The sequence below is a fragment of the Dromiciops gliroides genome, chromosome 5 (genome assembly GCF_019393635.1).
Source record: "Dromiciops gliroides isolate mDroGli1 chromosome 5, mDroGli1.pri, whole genome shotgun sequence".
Lineage (NCBI taxonomy): Eukaryota > Metazoa > Chordata > Mammalia > Microbiotheria > Microbiotheriidae > Dromiciops > Dromiciops gliroides.
In genome coordinates, this window is record NC_057865.1 from 179,853,434 (window position 1) to 179,878,161 (window position 24,728).

The following is a 24,728-nucleotide window of genomic DNA, read 5'->3' on the forward strand; positions in this document are numbered from 1 at the left end:
ACTGGGTAGAGTCAGTAATTCAACTAATATGGAAAATTCTATACTTAAAAATCCTAAAAGTATTTCTATATTAAGGCATGGCACCTAAATCAAAGCAAATAATAATGCAGCACATGTTGGAGAAAGATGTTAATGATAAACAGATACAGGTTTCAGATTTTCCTACTGACGAGAATCCCAAGAACATATTCATCACTACCTCCCTATTAGCCTTTTCTTATTTATTTAGTTCTCTTCAATACCATCTAGTTGTCAGGAATTATCCTTGATTTTTCTTAAATGCAAAAGCAAAATGCTATAAAGATTTCCTCTGTAGGAAGTCTAATGCTTAATTTTTAAACTCTGCTATAGGAAGTCAGCACAAAAATCAAAAAATAATTTCCAAAATTTTAAGTACACTAGTTTTTACCTTTTATTAATATCTTCATCAGCAAATTCTGTGGGAATAAGAGAGAAATATTTCCCCATCTTTAGCCATAGATTAGATTTGGGGATCCAGCCATTGTGTGCATGTATAGCATGAATTTTAGCAAGGTGACGGGCAATTAACCTGTTTAAAAACAAAACAAAATAAATATATATAAAAAAGTTTAATAAACCAAAATTGTTTATAGACCAGTTACCAAAATACAATTGTTTTTATGCTTTTTCAATTATGACTATTAAATATTTGCACACTCACATGTTCTATGGGCTAAAGCCCTATATATACTTAGTAGTTACGGTGTACTGCTGATTAAAAATAAGTGGCATACTGCATCCCAAAGAGATCATAAAAAAGGGAAAAGAACCCACATTTACAAAAATATTTATAGCAGCTCTTTTTGTGGCACCAAAGCATTGGAAAATATGGGGATGCCCATCAATTGGGGAATGGCTGAACAAATTGTGGTGTATGAATGTAATGGAATATTATTGCACTCTTATAAGAAATGGTAAACAGGATGAATTCAGAAAAACCTGGAAGGACCTAAGTGGACTGATGCTGAATGAAGTAAGCAGAACCAGGAACACTGTACAGAGGAACAGCAACATTGTGCTATGATCAACTAAAACAGACTTAGCTCTCTCAGCAATACAATGATCCAAGACAAAGGATTCATAATGGAAAATTCTCTCCATATCCAGAAAAAGAACTGTAGAATCTGATTGCAGACTGAACCATACTATTTTTACTTTTTTTTCCCCCCAAAATTTTTTTCTTGAGGTTTTTCCCTTTTGTTCTGATTCTTCTTTTACAATATGACTAATGTGAAAATATGTTGAATGTGATTGTACATATATAATCTATATCAGATTGCTTGCCATCTTGGGGAGGGGAAAGGGAAGGAGAAAAATTTGGAATGCAAAATCTTATAGAATATAATCTTAAACAAGTCACAAAACAGATGTGGGCCTTAATTTTATCAACTCTTAAAAAAGAGGATTAGCTAGGTAATCTCAAAGATTCTGTGGTTGTAATATATCTTTTAGATGTTTCTCAAAGATACATCTTAAAGATCCTTTTGAGCCGAGTCACTGCAACTAAAAGACAAAGACGGTCGAACAGAAATTTTAAAACTTCACTTCTACATCATTTGAAAAATAGCTACTTTAAGTGAATCTTGCATTTTGAAGAGCAGATTTTCAGCAACATACACAAAAAATGTTTAATTCAAAATATTACACATTCCCACAAACTACAGAAGGACCAAATATAGACTAGTAAAGAGAAAAATGTTCATCTCATCTTGCAGTAGTTGTGATTAATATAAGCAAACAGACTATCATGAACATCTACTGCAAAGGATAAAAAAACTAAAGAAATCATATGAAGAGAAAAAGTCCCCAAATTGAGCCAACATTAACCTTGATATTTAGTGATGTCTAAGTCAAAATGAACCAAAGCAAGGGGAAGAAGGTGAAAAAAATGTTAGAACATAATTCAGGATTAAAAAATGAAAGAGGGGCAGCTAGGTGGCACAGTGGATAGAGCACCGGCCCTGGATTCAGGAGGACCTGAGTTCAAATCCAGCCTCAGCCACTTAACACTTACTGGCTGTGTGACCCTGGGCAAGTCACTTAACCCCAATTGCCTCACCAAAAAAAAACAAACAAAAAAATGAGAGGCGAAACCAAACCAAACTAAAACAAGCAAACAAAAAAACCCTTGAAAAGCATCATTCCTATGGTATTATAAATATTTGCTTTTTTTTCAAGAAGAAAGCTGGAATGCACTGGGTGTGACAAGAACCTAACCATATCATAGAAAATAGTTTAGCCTATATGTACAAAAATATTTATAGAAGCTCTTTTTGTGGTGGCAAAGAAATGGAAACTGAGGGGATGATCACTAATTGGGTAATGGCTGAAAAGTTGTGGCCTATGATGGAGTACTATTATGTTAAAAGAAATGATAAAGGGGGGGCAAGATCTATATGAACTAATGCAAAGTGAAGAGAGAAGAACTGGGAAATCATTGTGCTCAGTAATAGCAATGTTCTAATGATGTTCAAATGTGAAAGACTTAGCTACTGTAATCAATACAGTGATCCAAGATAATTCCAAAGGACACATGATGAAAAAATGCTATTCACCTGCAGAAAGAAAATTGATGAACTCTTGAGTGCAAATTGAAGTATAATTTTCTAACTTTATTCTTCTTGCTTTTTATGGAAATATGGCTAATATGGAAATGTTTTGTATTATCATCTCACACGTATAACTGATAACATTGCTTGCTCTTTCAGTGAGTTTGGGAGGGAGGGAATTTGGAACTCAAAATTGTAAAATGTCAAAAATAAATAATAATTTTTTAAAATAGGGAGAAATGTTTAAAAATTCAGAATCAGCTGTTAAACCAGGTCACCAACTTGGTAAAGCAAAGGTAAAAATCAAAACTAGATTAAAATCTTCTCTAAGACTAGAGAAGATTGAAGAACTACTAACTGTCCCTCTATTCTTAAGCAGCAAAATTAACAACAAAAAACCCTATGATGTGCTCTGAAAATTTTCAAGTGGTTATCTAGAGATATTTTACAACCAGCACAATTCAGTTGAAGTACATCACTTATGTGTTTTTTAATTACTACTTGTTGAAAAAAAAAATTCTTTCAAAATCCTAATTTATAAGGCTTTACTTATTTATAACTTGTAATAAAACTTGGATAATAAGGTTATGCTGAAGTATATGTTTACATGACATGAAAGAAGGTTGCATCAGGAAACTAAATGACAAGACTGCAAAGGTGTCTAGCCTACACAAAAGAACAAAAATGCTCTCCCCATCCCCACCAACATGCCTTGCTTCATAGCTCTTCATTAAAGTAAATCCAGGAAGATATTGCAATCCTTTATAGGTCATTAAAGTATATATAGGAACGTTAAGGGAATGAATTAATGAAGAGGCATTTATTACGTATTTACTATGCATTAAGCACTGGAGATATAGATGGAAGACAGTCCCTGCTCTCAAGGAATTCATATTCTTATTGGAGAAGATAACACACATAGCAGTTGAACTGAAGGGTAAGTGAAATGAACCAGAATTCCTAAAGATTCAGTTAATGGGGGATCTGCCCCACAGGAGCAGCCCACCACAATTGGAAGAAGGGAAGTAGGTATACAAGTCAGAATGGAGAGGTGATTATAGAAAAGGGATTCAATGTTCAGCCAGGAGGGCAAAAAGATAAAGGGTCATTGAAAGGAAGACTGTGAGTGTGAATATCAATTTTGGCTGGGAATTAAGGTATGGATTAAGTTAAGTGTTATTATTTAGAATGGGGCATAAGAATTCCTTCCCTGAGTTTTCTCCTCTAGGAAAAAAAAAAAGCACACAATTAAATGTTCTCCAAAATCCCTTTCAGCTCTAAATCCTATGATCCTATAATTCAGAATTTTTTTTTGCTAAGGCAAGCTAGCCTTCCCCCAATCAGTCTTAACAAGGATAGTTTTTAGTGTACTATCAAATTGGCACCTAGACAAAAATGCTGCTTATAAATAAAGGCTTAGTTGAAGTAAAAAATATGAAAAAAACTGAAGACCTCTGAAATTAACCTAAAAAAGTTTCTGTGCTTTTTAATTTTCAAGTTGAATTTCTAGTGACATCCACGCTTTAAAAGAAAGCATGGTGGGTTGCCAGGAAAAATATTTTTAACTGCCTTCAAAGTTTCATAGAATGATGTGGTGAATTTGTTGCACTAATTTGTCTTGAGAATTTTCATTTTACTATCAAAATCAATTGTAAGCATTAGTTCAAGTACAATCAAAGCTGAAATGAAAAATTTATGATTAAAATATCCTGATTTTAAAAGTATATTCTTGGGGCAGCTAGGTGGCGCAGTGGATAGAGCACTGGCCCTAGATTCAGGAGTACCTGAGTTCAAATCCAACCTCAGACACTTAACACTTACTAGCTGTGTGACCCTGGGCAAGTCACTTAACCCCAATTGCCTCACTAAAAAAAAAAAAGTATATTCTTGGGGCAGCTAGGTGGCACAGTGGATAAAGCACTGGCCCTGGATTCAGGAATACCTGAGTTCAAATCTGGCCTCAGACACTTGACACTTACTAGCTGTGTGACCCTGGGCAAGTCACTTAACCCCCATTGCCCTGCAAAAAAAACAAAACAAAACAAAACAAAACAAAAAAAGATACATAAGGAACTAATTCAAATTTATAGTAAGTCATTCCCCAGTTGATAAATGATTAAAGAGTATGAACAAGTAGTTCTCAGGAGAAGAAATCCAAGCTAGCCATAAACTATGTGAAAAAGAAGTTCCAAATCACCAACAATTAGAGATGTATAAATTCTACCTCAAACTCATCAGATTGGCAAAAAAAAATAAACAGGGAAAAGACAAATGTTAGAGGATCATGGGAAAAGAGCCACATTGATTCACTATTGATCCAACTTTTCTAGAAAGCAATTTGGAACTATTTCCCAGTGTATATCCTTTGATCCAAGAATAAGTATGGAAATAGTAGGCCTATATCCCAAAAAGATCTAAGAAAGGAAAGAGTCATATGTACAAAAAATTTTGAGACAGCTCTTTGAGGTTTCTCAAGGTAGAGGTTGGTTGGGGAGGGGGAGGCAACAAGCCCCACCTAGGGCCTATTATTAGTCCATGGGCACAATGCAAGGCTAGCTGTTAAGGGTGCTCCCCGGTGAGTGCCTTGAAGCTGTCATGAATACCATGTTGCTCTTTTTCTATGGCTCAGAGATGCTACTCAAGGTACTAACCCTTACCACCTTCCCTAGTATGGACACATAAGTAGTACAAAAGGGCCAGCCTGCCTAACTCATTGGCGAGTCTTTACATCCCTCTTCATATTACCCTTGTGCAAAGGGCTGTCCAACTCTTCATGACCCTATGGACATCAGGCCCTTCTATCCTCCATTATCTCTCAAAGTCTGTCAAAATTCATGTTCATTGCTTCCATGACACTCTTTATCTCATCTTCTGACATCCCCTACCCCTACTGCCTTCAATCTTTCCCAACATCAGGGTCCTTTCCAATGAGTCCTGTCTTCTCAATATTTGGCCAAAGTATTTAAGCTTCAGCTTCAGTAATTGTCCTTTCAATGAGTAATGTGTATTAACTGATCACTTTAGCTATTTGGCCAGGCTATATGAAACTTTTAGGTGTTCACAGTTAAAACAAGTGGGTTGAAGAAAGAGCAGTGGATTCTAGGAGCTAGCCTGGGTAACCTAGCCCCTTTAACTTAGCATCGCCATCTGGGGAATGTCTGGAGTATAATGTTCTAAGCCAGCAGGAGAATTAGTTCCATATCCACATCAGGACAGAATTGTACAAGTAGCCTTCATCAGGAGTTATCTCATTGATATTGCAAGTTAGGATCGAAAAGTTTTTTTCTTTATAATGCTCAACAACTTTGTTTAGCAACTATACAATGCAATGATGTGTTTTCTTTTCTTTTCTTTTTTTTTTTTTTTGCAGGGCAATGGGGGTTAAGTGACTTGACCAGGGTCACACAGCTAGGAAGTGTCAAGTGTCTGAGGCCGGATTTGAACTCGGGTACTCCTGAATCCAGGGGCTGGTGCTTTATCCACTGTGCCACCTAGCTGCCCCCAATGATGTGTTTTCAATGAACTAGGGGTTTTTTTTGTTTTTTTTTAGTAAGAGACTCACAGGCTTTTTTCCTGGTTTTTGATAGCTTGGAGGCCACCATCCTCTTCATATAGTTTGGATTCTGCTTCCATCCTTCCCCAACCTCAGTCACATATCTAAAAATAACTGAACCTCAGCTGAGATACTACTGAAATAGAAAGTTTCACCATTTTTAGACATGCTGCTCCAATAAGCTGGGGGTGGGGGTTGGGGGGGAGATGGTACCATGAGCATGCACCTCTTAGATTTAGCAGTTGTTTTTGTTTGCAAAAGTGCATTAATTTGCATTTGTCATTAATGAAACTCATCCGCTCAATTAAAATTCCATTAATTCATGAATACTAAGGTGGTAAAGTTTACCTCTGCACTATGAAATATGACTTCAGAAGGCTTTCAACCTATTTGAGAAACCACTTTCCAGAAAATTAGTAGGAATCATTTTGTGAAATGTTAATTGTCAAGGACTCACTCATTCTTTAAAATGGATACAGTATAATTGTTACTTGTACACATTCATAGTCAGAGTCAATAGGGGAAAATATCTAAGTCTCATCCTTTTAATTTAAATATGCAAAATCTGGGGCTTAATGAGGTCCAAATGATGTGTCCAAGTTCATACAGCAGGACATAATATTTAGAACCTAGGTCACCTAGTTTCCAAGAATCCACAGCTCAATCTAAACACACTTTTAAATCCACTTTGTTTTAATTGTGAACACTTAAAAGTTTCATAGCCTGGCCAAGTAGCCAGAATGATCAATTGCTAACTAATGGTAGTCCATGTGTTGCATGAAAAGTCCCCATGTACATTAGGTGGACATTCTGTTAGAGCATGTATGGAAGGAGTTGGCAAAAGTATCAGAGAATTAGATCATAGCTCAAAGCATCATATATATTAAAGGTATATAACTAAATTTCTTTTAAATTTATAGACATGCTAAATCTAAGATGATAAAATTCAATAGAAACAAAAGTATAGGGGAAAGGAGGAGTAATAAACAGCAAGCTCAGTGAGGCAGCAGCTTGTTATGGCAGAACAAAAAAAGCTAATTTGATCTTAGACTGCCTTGAGAGGCACAGCTTATAGGCCTACAAGACTGTATTCTGCTGTGAACAAACTATGTTCAGAGTATCGCATTCAGTTCTGGGTTCCAGCTTAGGAAAGATTTTTTGTTTGTTTGTTTTTGTTTGTTTTTTTTAGGCAAATTGGGGTTAAGTGACTTGCCCAGGGTCACACAGCTAGTAAGTGTCAAATGTCTGAGGCCGGATTTGAACTCAGGTACTCCTGACTCCAGGGCCGGTGCTCTATCCACTGCGCCACCTAGCTGACCCAGGAAAGGTGTTAATAAACTGGAGAGCTCTGAGGTTAGTGAAGATTTCAAGTTCCTGTCATATGAAGATCAGCTAGATAAGGATTTTTACCCTAGAAAAAAAAGACCCAGAGAGACATGACAGCTGTAAAGAGCTGTCATGTGTAAAGAGTAAGTACATTTGTTATGATTTGCGGCACCCAAAGGCAAAAACAGGAGCAACAGAGATAAGTTGGAAAGAGGCAAATTTAGGTTTGATGTCAGGAACTTTATAACACCTTAACCTGCCCCAAAATGGAACCGATTCCCTCAGGAAGTAGTTGTTTTACTCTCGCTGGAGGTCTTCAAGCACAAGTTGATGACCACTTGTCTGGCAGATTATGGTAGGAATTCCTTTGGGAGCACAGGTTTTAATGAATGACAGTGACATCCCTTCCAGCTCTAAAATTCTATGGTTTCAGAGTAAGACCAGTATACATATGACCATTTGCCTTTCAAACATTTCAAAAATGTTCCAGTTAACAGCAAAACTGTATTTTCCATACAGAATTGGTAAAGAATAACAAAATTTTCTTAGGAAACAGAAATGCGAAACACTGAACTATATATACTAAGGCTTTTGATTCTATCACTATTTTTTATCTCAACTTTAAGACTCTTAGTGCTTACCTGATACAGTGCTTTATACACAGAAAGCCACTAATTACTGTTTCTCATTAAAAAAGGGAGCAGCTAGGTGGTGCAGTGGATAAAGCCCTGTCCCTGGATTCAGGAGGACCTGAGTTCAAACCTGGCATCAGACATTTGACACTTACTAGCTGTGTGACCCTGGGCAAGTCACTTAACCCTCATTGCCCCACCCCACCAAAATTTAAAATATATAGGCTGAACCAAACTATACCACAATTGAACAACTTATTGAGAGCTGTAAGAAAGATATCTCATGGATTCCTGAAACCTAAACGAGAGACCATGAAAAAACGCTTTTGGAAGGCTCAAAAACAAAAATTTTCAAACTTGAGAAGTATATACTCATGGTACCACTTCTGAGCTAACTTCCACAGTCACATATCTAAAAATAACTGAACCCAGACTGAAATACTACAAGAATGGAAAGTTCCATTGTTTTCAGATGTTGCTTCAATCAGCTAGGGAAAAAATAGTATCATAAAAGCATGTGCCTCTAAGATTTAGCAGTTACTTTTGTTTTCTTACCTTTGTCAACTTTTGTTATGGTAAATTTAACATGGCAGGGCAGGTGGGTCGGGAGAGACAGAGCTATCATTTAATACCTAGGTAACAATTTACAAAATTATAGCAGACAAATGTAATGGAAGAGTATTAAGTGAAAGGGGTACATGATTTAGACATAAAGGGGACACCACAGGCAAATTAGGAGAGGAAGGAATAGTGTACCTATCAGATCTAGAGAGAGGGGAAGAATTTACAACCAATAAGAGATAAAGAAAATTATGAAATGCAAAATGGATAATTTTGCTTATATTAAATTAAAAAGGTTTTGCACACACAAAACCAATGAAATAAAGATGAGAAGGAAAGCAGAAATCTAGGAAATAATTTTATAGTTAGTGTTTCTGATAAAAACCTTATTTCTCAGACACATAGAGAAATGAATCAAATGTATACAAATACAAGTCATTCCCCAATTGATCAACGGTTAAAAGATGAAGAGGTAGTTTTCAGATGAAGAAATTAAAGTTATACATATTCATATGAAAAATGTTCTCAATCACTATTGATTAGAGAAATGCAAATTAAAACTACTGTGAGGTACAACCTCATACCTATCAGATTGGATAATATAACAAAAAAGGAATATGATAAATGTTGGAGAAGATGTGAGAAAATTGTAACACTAATGCATTGTTGGTGAAGTTGTGAACTGATCCAACCATTCTGTAAGGCAATTTGGAACTATGCCAAAGGGCAATCAAACTGTATCATTTGACCCAGCAATAACACTACTAGGTCTATATCCCAAAGAGATCATAAAAAAGAGAAAAGAATCCACATGTACAAAAATATTTCAAGCAGCTCTTTTTGTGGCACCAGAACATTGGAAAATACGGGGATGCCCATCAACTGGGGAATGGCTGAACAAATTGTGATGTATGAATGTAATGGAATACAACCGTGATATAAGAAATGAAGAGTACAGTTAGCAATAGTAACTGAAAAAAAATTTGAAGCAGAGATTAGGATGGAACACTATTGTGCTATAAGAAATGAGGAGCAGGATGCTATCAGAAGGACTTACAAAAAATGCAATCCATCTACAGACAAAGAACTGATGATGGTAGCTGAATACAGATTGAAGTATTTTTTTTTTGGTTAGTTCCTCTTTCTAAAGTTTTTTGTCTGTTATGTTTTGCATGGCTGCACATATATAACAATGACTTGCTTGAGTTCTTAAGGGGTAGTGGGGAGGGAGGAAAAGAATTTGGAACACAACGTTTTAAAAATCAATGTGAACATTTGTTTTTACATGTAATTTGGGGAAATTTTTATTCTTTTTTTTCTTTTTTTTTTTTTTGGCGAGGTAATGGGGGTTAAGTGACTTGCCCAGGGTCACACAGCTAGTGTCAAGTGTCTGAGGTTGGATTTGAACTCAGGTCCTCCTGAATCCAGGACCGGTGCTCTTTCCACTGCGTCACCTAGCTGCCCCGCTGGGGAAATTTTAAAAAAGCAAATCTTTGCTTTTAAAGATGAAAAAAAATGATGAATAGGCAGATTTCAGAAAAGCCTGGAAAGACTTACATGAACTGATGCTGAGTGAAGTGAGCAAAACCCAGAGAACATTATACACAGGAGCAGCAACATTGTGCTATGATCAACTAAGATAGACTTAGCTCCTATAAGCAATACAATTATTCAAGACAATTCCAAAAGACCCATGATGGAAAATGTTCTCCACATCCAGTAAAAGAATTATGGAATCTGTACAGACTGAGGCATACTAATTTTCACTTCTGGGTGTTTTTTTTCTTTCTTGTAGTTTTTCACTTCTGTTCTGATTTTTCTTTCACAACATGACTAATGTGGAAATATGTTTAACATGAATATACTGTATAACCTATATCAGACTGCTTACTGTCGTGGGGAGGGAGAAGGAAAGGAGAAAAATTTGGAACTTAAAATCTTACAAAAATTAATGTTGAAAACTATATTTACATGAAATTGGGGGAAGTACTATTAAATAAAGAGTATTAAGTCAGAGATAAAAAGAATACCAAAAAAAGATGAGAAAATAGTAAATAAAGCAAAGAAACACAGAACAAAAATCACAATGACAACAACTACCTATATAAGGACAATTCTTCCACATCTTTTATTTTCTTTGATTTTAACATGTTATTGATATCTCTTGTCATTTATTTATGCTAATAATTTCCCTATATGTCCCTCTTCTCCCATCTCCCCCTTCCAACTTAATCCTTCCTTATGATTATAAAAAAGTTAAGCAAAACAGTGCAATTCTGACTCCATGGTCCCCCCTCCATAATGAGAAGAGGTAAATATTTCATCATTTGTTCTCTGGGACCAAAATTGGTAACTGCAATTAATCTGAGTCCAGTTACCTTTTAGTGTCACTTTTGTTTAAATTATTATAGTCCTTGTGTATAATCACTGGTTCAGCTTAATGGCTAATGTTCTACAGTTTGCAAAGAACTGGAAACAAAGAAGATCAACTGAACAATTGCTAAACAAAATATGAAACACATCGATAGATATAAAGGATCAGTGTCATAAGAAATGATGAAAGTGAAGAATTCAGAGAAGTATGGAAAAACTTAGATGGACTGATGCACAGTGAAGTAAACAGAACCACAAAAATAATATACACAGTGACTGTAACAGTATAAAAGGAAAGAATACAAAGAAATTTAACATCATATAATTATAATGAATAATTAGCCCAGGAGAAAATATAAGAAAATGCACCTTCCTCACTTCTTTGCAAAGGTGAAGTCTGGTGGCCAACAGGTATGAAAATTGAATATATTGTCAGGTTCAAGTTTGTGTTAAGTTTTGCTAAATTGATTTTCTTGCTTTATTATTTATTAGTTCAGGGGAGAGGAGGGTAAAGGATATATATTCAGAAATTTATGTGATATAAAATATATCAATAAAAAAACTTATTTAGAATTCTGTTTATCCAAAAAGTACTAAGAAAAATGTCAAATTAAATTAATCCAAGGAAGGAAAGGCACTTTTTAAAGAAGCATTTACATAAACATGCTTTGAAATAACCTTCCTAAAAATTTCATGACAATATTCTGAAGCCAAAATTTTGCATTTAAAAAAAAATAATCTAGTTGAAAAAAATACTTCCTTAGTCATTTAACTCTTTAACAAAAAAGCATACCTGAATATAGCTGGATTACAAACATGCTTTGGATCCAATGCTTCTCCCTGTATGAACTCGTAACACAGTCCATTATTGAATGTACAGTAGAGTTGTGGTGCACAGCCATGAGCCTGCAATACTCGAAAACTCTTCACTTCTTCATCTCGGTCAACTAGCAATTCTGTTTTATTGCCATAAATTCTCACCAGAACCACGTCCTCCATTGTGTTGCCCACATAACAGCCAATAAGTTTATTTGTGATCCCATCTGTAAAAAGCTGTAATATAAGACAAAATTATTATTATTTTTAAACATAGATACCTTTATGGGTAGGATGGAGTTACAAATGAAAAAAATGCAAAGAAATTAACACAAATTTGAAGGGGAACACTGGAAAAATTAATTTTTCTAAATCCAGTGGAGGAAAATAATCACTTTTAAGAGTATTAGCTTTAGGGCTAGAAGGGCCCTGTCATTTGGTCCAATGTCATTTTTTAGATGAGGAAAGAGGCCCAGAGAGGTTAAGCACCTTACTTAAGGGTATACAAGCTAGAGGGCAAAGCCATAATTTGAACCCAGGTTTTCTGATCCCAAATTCAGTTCATTTTCCACTTCACCATGCTCTCATTTGGGGATAATTTTGTCTACCATACCTAAAGTATTAGCATCTATACTTAACTAAATGTTCAAAGTTTATCAAGAATTTCTCTGCTCTCTTCCTTTTAGTAGCTCAAGCACCATCTTCTCCATGAAACCTTTCCTAATTCTCCCAGCTGTTAGTGCCTTCCCTCCAAACTTCCTTTTTATATATTGTTATTCACTTTATATTTATATATGTACTTGTCTTCCCCTCATTAGCATATAAACTTGCAAACAGAAATTGTTACATTATTTGTACCCATATCCCTAGTACCTAGCACAGTATCTGGTACATAAATAGGTGCTTAATAAATAACTATTAACTGATTAATTGAAGAGGGTTAATGAGAATGTATAGCTATATATGACAAATTAGCTACAAAACACTAATGATTACTAATACTGTCTGACAGAAATATATATATATATAAGGTCATATACATATATCACATATATACACACATATTATTAGACCATATTCTATATATATTAAATCTTATTCTTTCATAAATATATGTGTCTATATATGTATACATATTAATCTTTAGTTACAGCAACAGTAGAAAAATCTTACAATCTTTATAAGGGTATTATATATGCACAGAGGGGTGTTTCAAAAGTGTTACTGCAGTTTTAAGTTATTAAATATTAAAATTGCACTAAGATTTTTGGGACACCCTTTATATATAGTCATATATATGTGTACACGTTTGTCTGTCTGTCCACAAATTTACTGTTAACAGACTAAATAGATATACAGTAACTTACATTGTTTACTGAAGAAATTTCTATATAACTCTAAGGAGGTTAATTTTTTTAAAAAATCTGAGTATTATCTTCCTGTGTTCCACCTCCCACCAAACTAAAAGGCTGAATATAAGGAAAATGCCCAAAATTAAAGTGAAATGTCTATCAAGATTTCAGTAAGACCAATGTTTCAAGGCTTTTTGTCTTAAAATGTTGCAACAATTTGTGCTCCCTCAAAATAAATAAATTCTGCAGTTGATTAAAATACTATTAAAATAAAATATTTTGTCATGGCATTTATAGTACTTTATGTAAAGAGGACAGATTCGAAGGACAGATTCAAGACTATCAAAAGAACTAATTATCAGTAAATACATATGCAGATATATGCATGTATATATATATATTTCAAAGCAAAATTTTAAAACGAATTACTTTACAACATTTCTGATCAGAGAAAATGCATTCCTGTCAGTAAAAACCACTTAAATCCAAGGACAAATGCTGATAGTATTCCTCTATCATAAGTAAATTATTTTTTCACTCTAAGTAATGTCTTTAGTTTAAGCAGTTAGAAATGCAATATAAAGCCATTCTTCCAATCAGAACAAACTTAAGGTTAATTTTGCATGAATATTATTACAGTCTGTTAAACTTTAATCCTCAGAATCCCATAGTTAACAAATTTAGTTATTCAAGACCATAATCTTCTAATAACTTGTTTAAATATTAACAACTTTTAAAATATAAGGTCAATAATTTACTGGTTTTTAACATTTTTATGTTAGGTTATCAGGAGGTAAAGAAAATAAAGATAAAAATCCAAAAGATCCCAAGGTAAAAATGTTAACAAAAATTTTCCCTCTCAAAAATGTGTTATGTGGGGCAGCTAGGTGGCGCAGTGGATAGAACACCAGCCCTGGAGTCAGGAGGACCTGAGTTCAAATCTGACCTCAGACACTTTACACTTACTAGCTGTGTGACCCTGGGCAAGTCACTTAACCCCAATTGCCTCACTAAAAACAAAACAAAACAAAAAAATGTGTTATGTGCTTGATCAAAGAGCCAATGAAAAACCAAGAACTAAGTAGCAGAATTAAAAAGCAAAAAGTAAATGAATGGATATATGAAAAAACATTTATTAAAGTGCCAACTGTGTAACCAAAGACTATGTTAATTGTAGGGAATACAAATACAAAAGTGAAGTAGTACCTATCCTCAAGCAGCTTAATTTTAGGAGGGCAAGAACATTAATAGGGGAGCAAAGTGAATATCTTAGTTTGGGAAATCAGAGAAATAGTATGAATTGAGCCATCCTAAGCTGACTGCCATGCATTGACTTGATTCAGATTCCAGAATTGAAAAGGGAGGTAGCAGGAGGACAGGAGTATTCATAGGATAAGTAAAAAGGTAGCCAAGATGGCTGAGTGTGAAACATGGCTGTGGCCACTTAAATCAATGACTTCAACATAATTGTTTTTTTAATATTTCCATGTATTTTACTGTATACATTTAAAAACACTACTTGAGAAGGGGTCCAAAAGGCTTCACACCAGCAAAGGCACAGGCTACAAAATAAACCTTCAAAAACAAACCATATTTCTATATAATAACAACAAATAATATAGCAAAACCCAAGAAGCAATAATAGAAAGGGTAATTCCATTTCAATTTAACTACAAAATACAGAAATTATCTGGGGATTGACCTACCAAAGCACACTCAAAAATATGTATAGTAAATTGTAAAATGGTCCTTAAAGGAATAAAGAACAACTTGACTAGCTGGAGGACTATTCAGTGTTCATGGCTAGGTCATGCAATAAAAATGACTATCTTTCCAAATTTACACTTTTAATGCTATGCTAATCAAATTACCAAGGGGATACTTTATAGAACTTGCTAAAATAATAAAAAATGTATTTGGAAAAGTAAGCGATTTAGATTAAGGGAAATGACTGAAAGTAGTAGAAATTAACTATATTTTAAAGCAGCAGTAATCAAAACCATCTTATATTGGTTAAAAAATAGAGCACTCAATGGAACAGACTAGATGGACAAAGGAAAACTTAGAACAGAAAGAATTCAAGAAGTCAGTGTTTGATAAAATGGAAAGCAAAATTACCTAAGATGATAAAAACTGCTTAAATCAACACTTTATGCCATATTCCACAAATTCTAAATGGATACCTGACCTTAATTTTAAGATCACACTTTGAAAAAATTATAAGACAAATAGATCATATGCTTCTCTCAGTTATAGGCATATGTATTCTTAAACAGGAGAGGCAATTACAAAAGATAAACTAGATAGTTTTAATTACTTGAAACTAAAAAGCTTCTGCAGAGATAAAATTAACACACCTAAACTAAGAAGGGAAATGTTAGAATGGGGAAAAAAAATTGTATCAAATTTCTCTGATTAAGGGTTTGGTATTCTAACACATAAAAATTAACATTCAAAAGACTAATAGCCATTCCCCAATATAAGTGGTCCAGGGTGTGACAACCAAAGTGACGCACCATGTGAGAGATACTGTAGGAAAGCTCTCCCATGAGGAAAAGGCATCTGAGGGCAAGCCATGTGGCTTGGAAGGTCAGTTCCTTGGCGTCAGGAAGTGACGTTTGATGTTTCCAGTTCAGACAAGAGGCTTCTGGGAGGAGGAAGGAAGCATTTGGGCCTTTTTGTTCCTGACCTCGCTATGGCAGGTTGTATGATGGAGTCTCTTAGAAATAGTTAGATTTTTATCTTTCTCTCTGATTATTAGATCCTAATGCTCTTTAATAAATACTTAAAAGTCTAAACTCTTGCTAAAGCTTCTAATTTATTGGCAAGGACTCATTAGATTTTTAGACAGTAGATAGCAACTTTACAAAGGATAAAAGCAATTATCAAAAAAAGAATTGCCAAGTACTTACAACCACATCAAAGAATGCTCCAAATCACTAATCAGAGAAATGCAAATCAAAACAACCCAGGGGTTTTACCTAGCACTCTACAAATTGTAAAAATTGGAGAGGGGGAAAAAAAAAAGCAATTGTTGGTGGAACTGCAAAATGTTACAACAATTTTGGTTTGGTTTTTTTGTTTGTTTGTTTGTTTTGCAAGGCAATGAGTGTTGTGACTTGCCCAGAGTTACACAGCTAGTAAATTGTCAAGTGTCTGAGGCTGGATTTGAACTCAGGTACTCCTGAATCCAGGGCCGGAGCTTTATCCGCTGCGCCACCTAGCTGCCCCCGTTGTTGGTTTTTGGGTTTTTTTACAACAATTTTGGAAAGCAATTTAAAATTATGTGAATGAAGTGACTAAGATGTCCACACCCTTTGATCCTGAGACTCCATTACTGGGCTTATACTCCAAACAAGCCATCATTAAGAAGATACATCAAAATATTTATAAGAGCACTTTTTGTGATAGCAAAGAATTGGAAACAAAGTGGATGCCCATTAACTGAGGAATGGCTAAACAAAGCATGGTACAGGAATGTAATGTAATATTACCATGCTGTAGGAAATGATATCTGTAACGAATAGACACATGGAAAGATCTATATGTACTGATGCAGTGAAGTAATCAGAGCCAAGAAAACAATATGCAATAACTTTAAGAAGGTACTAGAAATGGAAAGAACTACACACACACATACCCCCCCACCGCGGCAAAAATTATTTGTGATATAGGCAGCTTTTGAAGGACCTCCCCTTTTGGGGGAGAAAAGATTGAATGCTCCCTGAAGGGAGGTTAGAGGGCATTTTCAGAACACTAGCTCTCAAGTCACTTCCAGAATGCTAGTTCATGCGCTCGGGGTGGCGACTGCGGTCCTGGTGGCACGTGCTGGTCCTCAGTGTGGCAGGCTGTTCAGGTGTTTGGTGAGTTAATGACGGAAAACCCTAAATTCCTTTGAATTAGCTTAATAGAAAACGGTCTGAGGATTGCATAGGCTAAGTTTAGAGTTAAGAATATCTATCAGTATTTCTATTTTTCTATTTCCTTATCTTTGATTTTTATTAGTTTCACCTTTGTTGTTTAAATAATTCCCAAGTAATAAAATCTGATCCTTTTGTGAACTAAAGCTTAGAGGCTCCTTTCTTATTGGCCTGGGAGAAAAAGGGCCGTTCAGAGAGGAGGGTTAAACCTAAAAGGTCGCTCATATTTCTGGGACCCCAATATTAAAGCGTCACCCAAATAACACTCAGTATGTAAAATTTTGGCCCTCACACCCCCCCCCCAAAATCAAAAGCAAATGTAACAAAATTACAACTACTGAGCAAGACTGAAATGCAGAAATGAGAGGCAATTTCCCCAATCCCCCTCTTCCAGAGGAAAGTTCAAAGGTGTTACACACACAGTGCATGTTATCAGCTTTTTTCAATGTACTGATTAGTAATGTTGGTTTGTTTTTTCTTTTCTCTTTAAATACACACTTGTGGATGGATGTGCATTTTACACATGGAGAGGAATATCTGGGATAAAATTTTAAATCCCCAATTAAACACTAAATTAGAAGTCCTGAAAATCTAAGGAGAGATTTAATAAAATTGAAAGTAAGACGACTATAGAATTAATAAATAAAACTAAGAGCTGGTTTTATGAAAAAAATCAATAAAATAGATAAACCTTTGGTTAATTTGATTTAAAAAAGAAAAACAAATTATAGATATCAAAAATGAAGGGGTGAGGGGCAGCTAGGTGATGCAGTGGATACAGCACCGGCCCTGGAGTCAGGAGTACCTGAGTTCAAATCCGACCTCAGACACTTAACACTTACTAGCTGTGTGACCCTGGGCAAGTCACTTAACCCCAATTCACCACCAATGAAATGGAAACGAAAGCAATAATTAGGAGCTATTTTGCCCAACTGTATGCCAATGAATTTGACAATCCTAAGGGAAATGGATGAATGTTTACAAAAATATAAATTGCTGGGGAGCAACTAGGTGGCACAGTAGATAAAGCACTGGCCCTGGATTCAGGAGGACCTGAGTTCAAATCCAGCCTCAGACACTTGATGCTTACTAGCTGTGTGACAAAACAAAAACAAAAACAAAAACACTAGAGAGCACAGGAATAAATGGAGCTTTCTTTAAAATGATAAGCACTATCTACCTAAAACCATCAGAAAGCATTATATGTAATGGGGATAAGTTAGAGGCATTCCCAATAAGATCAGGGCGAAACAGGGATGTCCATTACTACCTCTATTATTCAATATTGTACTGATGTGGAAAATTACACGTAGGCTTTGACCTTTTCTGTTGCAGACAGGGTCTGGTCTTGCTGTGTTCCAGCTGCAGCTATAGGCCTGTTTCTCCTTTGTAAGGTAATCTCTGACCTCATCCTTGTTTGATAAACTTGCATGTATCTTGCTTTCCTGTAATAATTATTATACCACTATATCATGCCTATTCTTTTTGTATATAACCAAGTGGGCTACAAGAATCGGGGCCCATTTTTGGAGGTCTGACCCCCATGGGCCCGCATGTAATAAACTCTCTCTCTCTCTCTCACCACCTCGAGTACCTAGTACCTGGCAGAGTATTTTCTGTGTCTATAGTACCTTAACAGTACTAGAAATGTTAGCTTTAGTTATAAGATAAGAAAAAAAAAATTGAACAAATTAAAATAGGCAAGAAGGAAACAAAACTATTACTCTTTGCAGATGATATGATGGTATACTTATAGAATCCTAGAAAATCAACTAAAAAACTATCTGAAACAAGACATTTCTTCATCTCTTCTTTCCCTTCTGGTACACAGAAAATAATGGATTTCATCTCACTGAAGATCTTCACACACAAAAGATGAAAACTTGCTGGTGATGTTAAAGTACAAATTTTTATTCAGGTATGGCTTCAGCCTGATTATCTGAGGTCCTTTCCAATTAATAGATTCTATGATAAGTGAGATGCGCATAAGGTAGAACAGATTCAGCAAGAGTGAAAGGATGGGAAGATGTGGCTAAGCATATGGATGGCTAAAGTTGAGTGAAGATGAGGGCCAAAGGAATTGTAAAGTATGATATGATAATCTGTTTTAAGGAAATTAACCAGCATTAGCTGTCAAGATAAATTCAAATAATATAAGAAACCTGAGATTGGGTTTTTATGACTTGCACCAGGTAACGGCAATAAAAACTGAAAGGGACACCTACAAAACACCCTGAATCAATAGAATCTGGTGACCAATTAGTAAAAAGGAAATCAAATAAACGCTGGTTTCATTTGGTAACAATTGGAATGACGCCACCTGCTGGAGACTTGCTGTAGAAAAGCTCGGCCATGAGGTGAAGGTCTCTGCGGGCAAGACCATGCGTCTTTTCTTTGGTGTTAGGAAGTGACATTTGCTTGTGGGAGGAAGGAAGGGGAGGCTGGTGCTCTGACTTGCTCTCTTTCCTGAGGACTCCGGTGGAGAAGGGAGCTAGAAATGCACTCTCCTTTTAATAGATAGATGAATGTAGGCCTTTCTCTCTCTCTTTACCAAATTCTCATTGTCCTTGATAAATGCTTAAAAGTCTAACTCTTGCTAAAGCTTATAATTTATTGGCGACCACTCATTAGATATTTTAGACAGTACTGCTAGAATTTTAGCCCCATACAATTTAACATTCTGAACACATGGGGGTCACATGGGGGTGGGGAGAATCTAGTGAATAAATGATGCCCGTTATCCAGACTATTTTGCTGCTGTTGTTCAGTCATTTCAGTAATGTCCAAATCTTTGTGAGCCCATTTGGGGTTTTCTTGGTAAAGATACCGGGGCATTTTGCCATTCCCTTCTCCAGCTCATTTTACAAATGAGGAACTGTTGTAAACAGGGTTGAGTGAATTGCCATAGGTCACAGAGCTATTGAGTGTTGGAGGACAGATTTGAGCTCAGGAAGATGAGTTTTCCTAACTTCAGGCCGGCACTCTATCTATCCACTGTGCCACTTAGCTGCCCTGTGGTCCAGACAGAATATGTAACTAGACAACCCACAGTGCTGGTCCATCTATACATGTATCTCAGACAAACCCTATGGATGGCCAATAAAATGAACCCAGAATTGAATAAAGAAGAGTGAGCTTGACTGCTTTGGGGTAATAGAGCACATTTCTAATGAATAAAAGTTTTTCCCTGAAACCGAGACCCATCTTTTTAATATCAAAATTGTTACAGTAATGGCATATGGTTGTAATACAGAGAATGCCACAGTACTTAAAGATTTTTGGTTGAAAGTCACCCAAAGGGCAATGGGGAACTGTACAACAGACAAGTAACTGGTCATAAGTATTAACTTGTGGAAAAAGCATCAAGGATATAATCAGATATGTGACCAGAAAAGGACATGCACTAATCATAGTGGGTGCAAGTGATAACGAAATGGAAAGTCTGATAAATATGCAATTCTTCTCTGGTATTTGTTCAATTTCAAGAGATCCCAAGAAATGTATCTATCATGTTAGATGGACTGCCTGTGGCAAGTTTATGGAAAGACATAGACAAGACAAAATAGGCGGATAGAGTACCTGGCCTGGAGTCAGTAAGACCTGAGTTCAAATTCAGTGTCAGATACTTCCTAGCTGTGTGGCCCTGAGCAGGTCACTTAACCCTATTTGCTTGACTTTCCTCATCTGTTTAAAAAAAAAGAAAAAAAAAACCTTGAAAAGGAACTAGCAAACTACTCCAGTATCTTTGCTAAGAAAACCTCAAAGGGGTCACAAAGAATTGGACATGACTAAAAATGACTAAATGGATAAGAAACACAATGACAATTCCTGGATGAGCTACTACTGGAAGAAGAACCAACATCAATGAGATCATGGATCCTTCAATGCATTTATTTTTTAAAGGAAGGGCAAACTGCTGGTAATTTAGGTAGAATCATTAAAATGTTTTGTGCTTATCTGGAACTATGCCCAAAGGGCTATGGAACTGTACATACCCTTTGACCCAGTAATACCACTACGAGGTCTGTATTCCAAAGAGATCATAAAAAAAAGGAAAAGGACCCACATGTACAAAAATAGTTATAGCAGTTCTTTTTGTGGTGGCAAAGAATTGGAAATCGAAGGAATGTCCATCAATTGGGAAATGGCTGAACAAGTTGTGGTACGTGAATGTAATGGAATACTATTGTGCTATAAGAAATGATGAGTAGGCAGATTTCAGAAAAACCTGACAAGACTTAAGTGGACTGATGCTGAGTGAAGTGAGCAGAACCAGGAGAGCATTGTACATAATAGCAGCAACATTGTGTGATGATCAACTGTGATAGACTTAGCTCTTCTCAGTGATACAATGATCCAACACAATTCCAAAGGATTCATGATGGAAAATGCTCTCCACATCCAGAAAAAATAACTGTGGATTCTGAATGCAGATTGAACCATACTGTTTCTACTTTTTTTTGGCTTGTTTTTTCTTTTTTTGAGGTTTTTCCCTTTTGTTCTGATTCTTCTTTCACAACATGATTAATGTGGAAATAAGTTTAATGTGATTCTACATATAAAACCTGTATCTGACTGTTTTCTGTCTTGGGGAAGGTAGAAAAATTTGGAACTAAAAATCTTATAAAACAAATGTTGGGAACTATCTTTACATGTAACTGGAAAATAATACTTTTATAATTTAAAAAAATGTTTTGTGCTTACTTCTAGGGTTGTAATTATACCGTTAGAAAAGTTGCTAGGGGCAGCTAGGTGGCGCAGTGGATAGAGCACTGGCCTTGGATTCAGGAGGACCTGAGTTTAAATCTGACCTCAGACACTTAATACTTGCTAGCTGTGTGACCCTGGGCAAGTCACTTAACGCTCATTGCCATGCCCCCCCCCCAAAAAAAAGTTGCTAGGTTTTAATTATATTTTGCTATTAAGCATGATTATGAGTTCTCAGGTTATCAAATGTTACCCATCCCAACCTAGTAAACAAAATGTTATGTACTACACAATTATGGTATAAATAGATGGGTCATGTGAGAATACACTAAAGAATCACTTATTTGTCTTAAAAAATTTAAGTTGCTATTTGATCACTGTAGCACCCGATTTTAAACCCAGAAGGGATCTTGGAGATTATCCAGTTTTCACAATTCATTTTACAGATGAGCAAAGTGGACAGAATTTGACTTAGCAAAAAGTCACACGGCTGGTTAGTAGATGAAGTAGGCCTCTAACCCAAGCTTCCTCTTATATTAATCCAAAACTCTTTCCATTACAAACTACATTTCTTCCTTACTCTCAAAACATCTATCATTTTTAAAGCTCTCACTATGGTTTACAAAATTTAATGGCTCATACTGGTATTTCAGGCAAGTGGTATCTGCATAGTTACCAATCAATTCAGTAATACAGCAAGAAACAAAACCAATAAATAAAATAATTCAGACTTCTTATATCCTGTTCCTATCAAACGACTATAAGTCCTTCCCCAACTTCAACAGAATTATATTCCTTGACAAACATTCTCCAAAAGTTGTTACTTAAGATATAATCATTGGGGGGCAGCTAGGTGGCGCAGTGGATAGAGCACCGGCCCTGGATTCAGGAGGACCTGAGTTCAAATCCAGCCTCAGACGCTTAACACTTACTAGCTGTGTGACCCTGGGCAAGTCACTTAACCCCAATTGCCTCACCAAAAAAAAAAAGAAAAGAATTGAGAAGATATAATCATTGCTTTGTAATTAATCTATCCATTAATAAAAATCATAAAGACATAGCATTCGATTTCACCTTTGCAACATCTCACAAATGACTCTCTCCTGAAAATGACTCCACTCTCATCCAGCTCCTCATCACCTCAAACCTGAACTGCTGTTAATAGTCTACTGCTGAGTGTGTCTGCCTCAAGTCTCTCCCCAACTCCAAGCCAGGCTCCACTCAGCCATTAAAGTGATTTTCCTAAAGCACAGTTCTAACCATGTCATGTTTACTCAATAAACTCCATAGATTCCCTATTGCCTCTAAGATCAAATAAAAAATACTCCGTCTAACATTCAAAGTCTTTTATAACCTAGCTCCCTCCTACCTTTCCAGTCATCTTATACCTTACTCAACATTCACTCTTCTTTCCAATGACACTGACCTCCTGGTTATTCTACAAAGATGTTCCCATTTCTAAGCTCTGGGCATTTTCTCTGGCTATCCCTCACATATGGAATGTTCTTTCCTCTCCATTCTGTCTACTGACTTGCCTGGCTCCCTTTGAGTCCCGCATAAAATCCATCTTTTACTAAAAGCCTTCCCCAAACCCTCTAAATTTCAGTATCTTCCCTGTTATTTCCATAGCTTGCTTTGCATGTTTGTTTGCATGTGGTCTCTCCTCTCCCCCACCTTAAGATTGTAAAGTCCTTGAGGGCAGGAATTGTCTTTTGCCTTTTTTTTCCATCCCCAGTACTTAGCACAGTGTCTAGAATAAATATTTGATAGTATTTAATTATGTCTACATAGAGGTAACAGACACATAAAAAACATTCGTATTTACTTCAAAGACATCTTTCTGAATCAGACAGACACTATTGCACATCCCAAGATTTTTTACATTCACTAGCCACTCCAGTTAATAACTCATACATACACATCCTACTCTCCAGCAAATCACATAGATACCATATGATTTCCAAATATGACCTTAAGCACCAATATTCCCTAAACCTTTATCAAAGAGACAAAGTTGAAAACAAAAAAACAGGAAAAGGAAAGAAAGGGCTTTCTCTGTCAATGCAACACCATATACCCAAATGTATCTCAAAGAGAGGTATGCCCAGATCATATATATTTAGGATTTGACCAATGTTCCTTTAAATCTCAAACCCCTACCACAATCAAAATACAATATATTCAGGGGGCAGCTAGATGGCGCAGTGGATAAAGCACTGGCCCTGAATTTAGGAGGACCTGAGTTCAAACCTGGACTGAGACACTTGACACGTACTAGCTGTATGACCCTGGGCAAGTCACTTAACCCTCATTGTCCCACAAAAACAAAACAAAACAAAACAACCAATACATTCTACTTACAAAAATTTAATTTGCATGCAAATTTTCAGGAACTTCTACTGCTTTAAAAATGATTTTACCTTTTAAAGAACAAATCATATTCATATTGCACTTTAGAGTTTACAAAGTTCTTGCCTCCAAACAACCCTTCAAGAAAGGTAGAGCAAGTATCTTTATATCTATTTTACAAAGTGACACTCAAAGATGTTAAGCTAGAGGCACAAAACATTTAAGTGTTGTCAGAGCCAACATATGAACCCAGGTACAGAGTTCTTTCCACTGTATCACACTGCCTCTTCTTCTAAGAAGGAAAAAACCCCACAAACAAAATCATCAAAGTACAATATGAGACTAAAAAACTAAGAAATGTGTGACCAAGAGATATTGGTTCTCCATTTTGGTCTAAAAAAATGAATTATAGGGGCAGCTAGGTGATGCACTGAATAGAGCACCGGCCCTGGATTCAGGAGGATCTGAGTTCAAATCCGACCTAAGACACTTTACTAGCTGTGTCACCCTGGGCAAGTCACTTAACCGGAATTGCTTCACAAAAAAAAAAAAAAAAAAAAGAATTATAT

General features: G+C 35.8%; 1 protein-coding gene across 1 annotated transcript in view; it reads right to left on the reverse strand.

The window, feature by feature from the left end:
* The window catches only part of ETNK1 (ethanolamine kinase 1), a 62,563-nt gene that overhangs the window by 32,401 nt on the left and 5,434 nt on the right, over positions 1-24,728 (reverse strand). Inside the window, exons 2-3 of the mRNA XM_043969348.1 lie at positions 11,809-12,068; positions 410-550 (exon numbers count right to left, since the gene is read on the reverse strand). Of these exons, the coding sequence (XP_043825283.1) occupies positions 410-550; positions 11,809-12,068 (401 nt within the window). The remainder of the gene's footprint in view (positions 1-409; positions 551-11,808; positions 12,069-24,728) is intronic.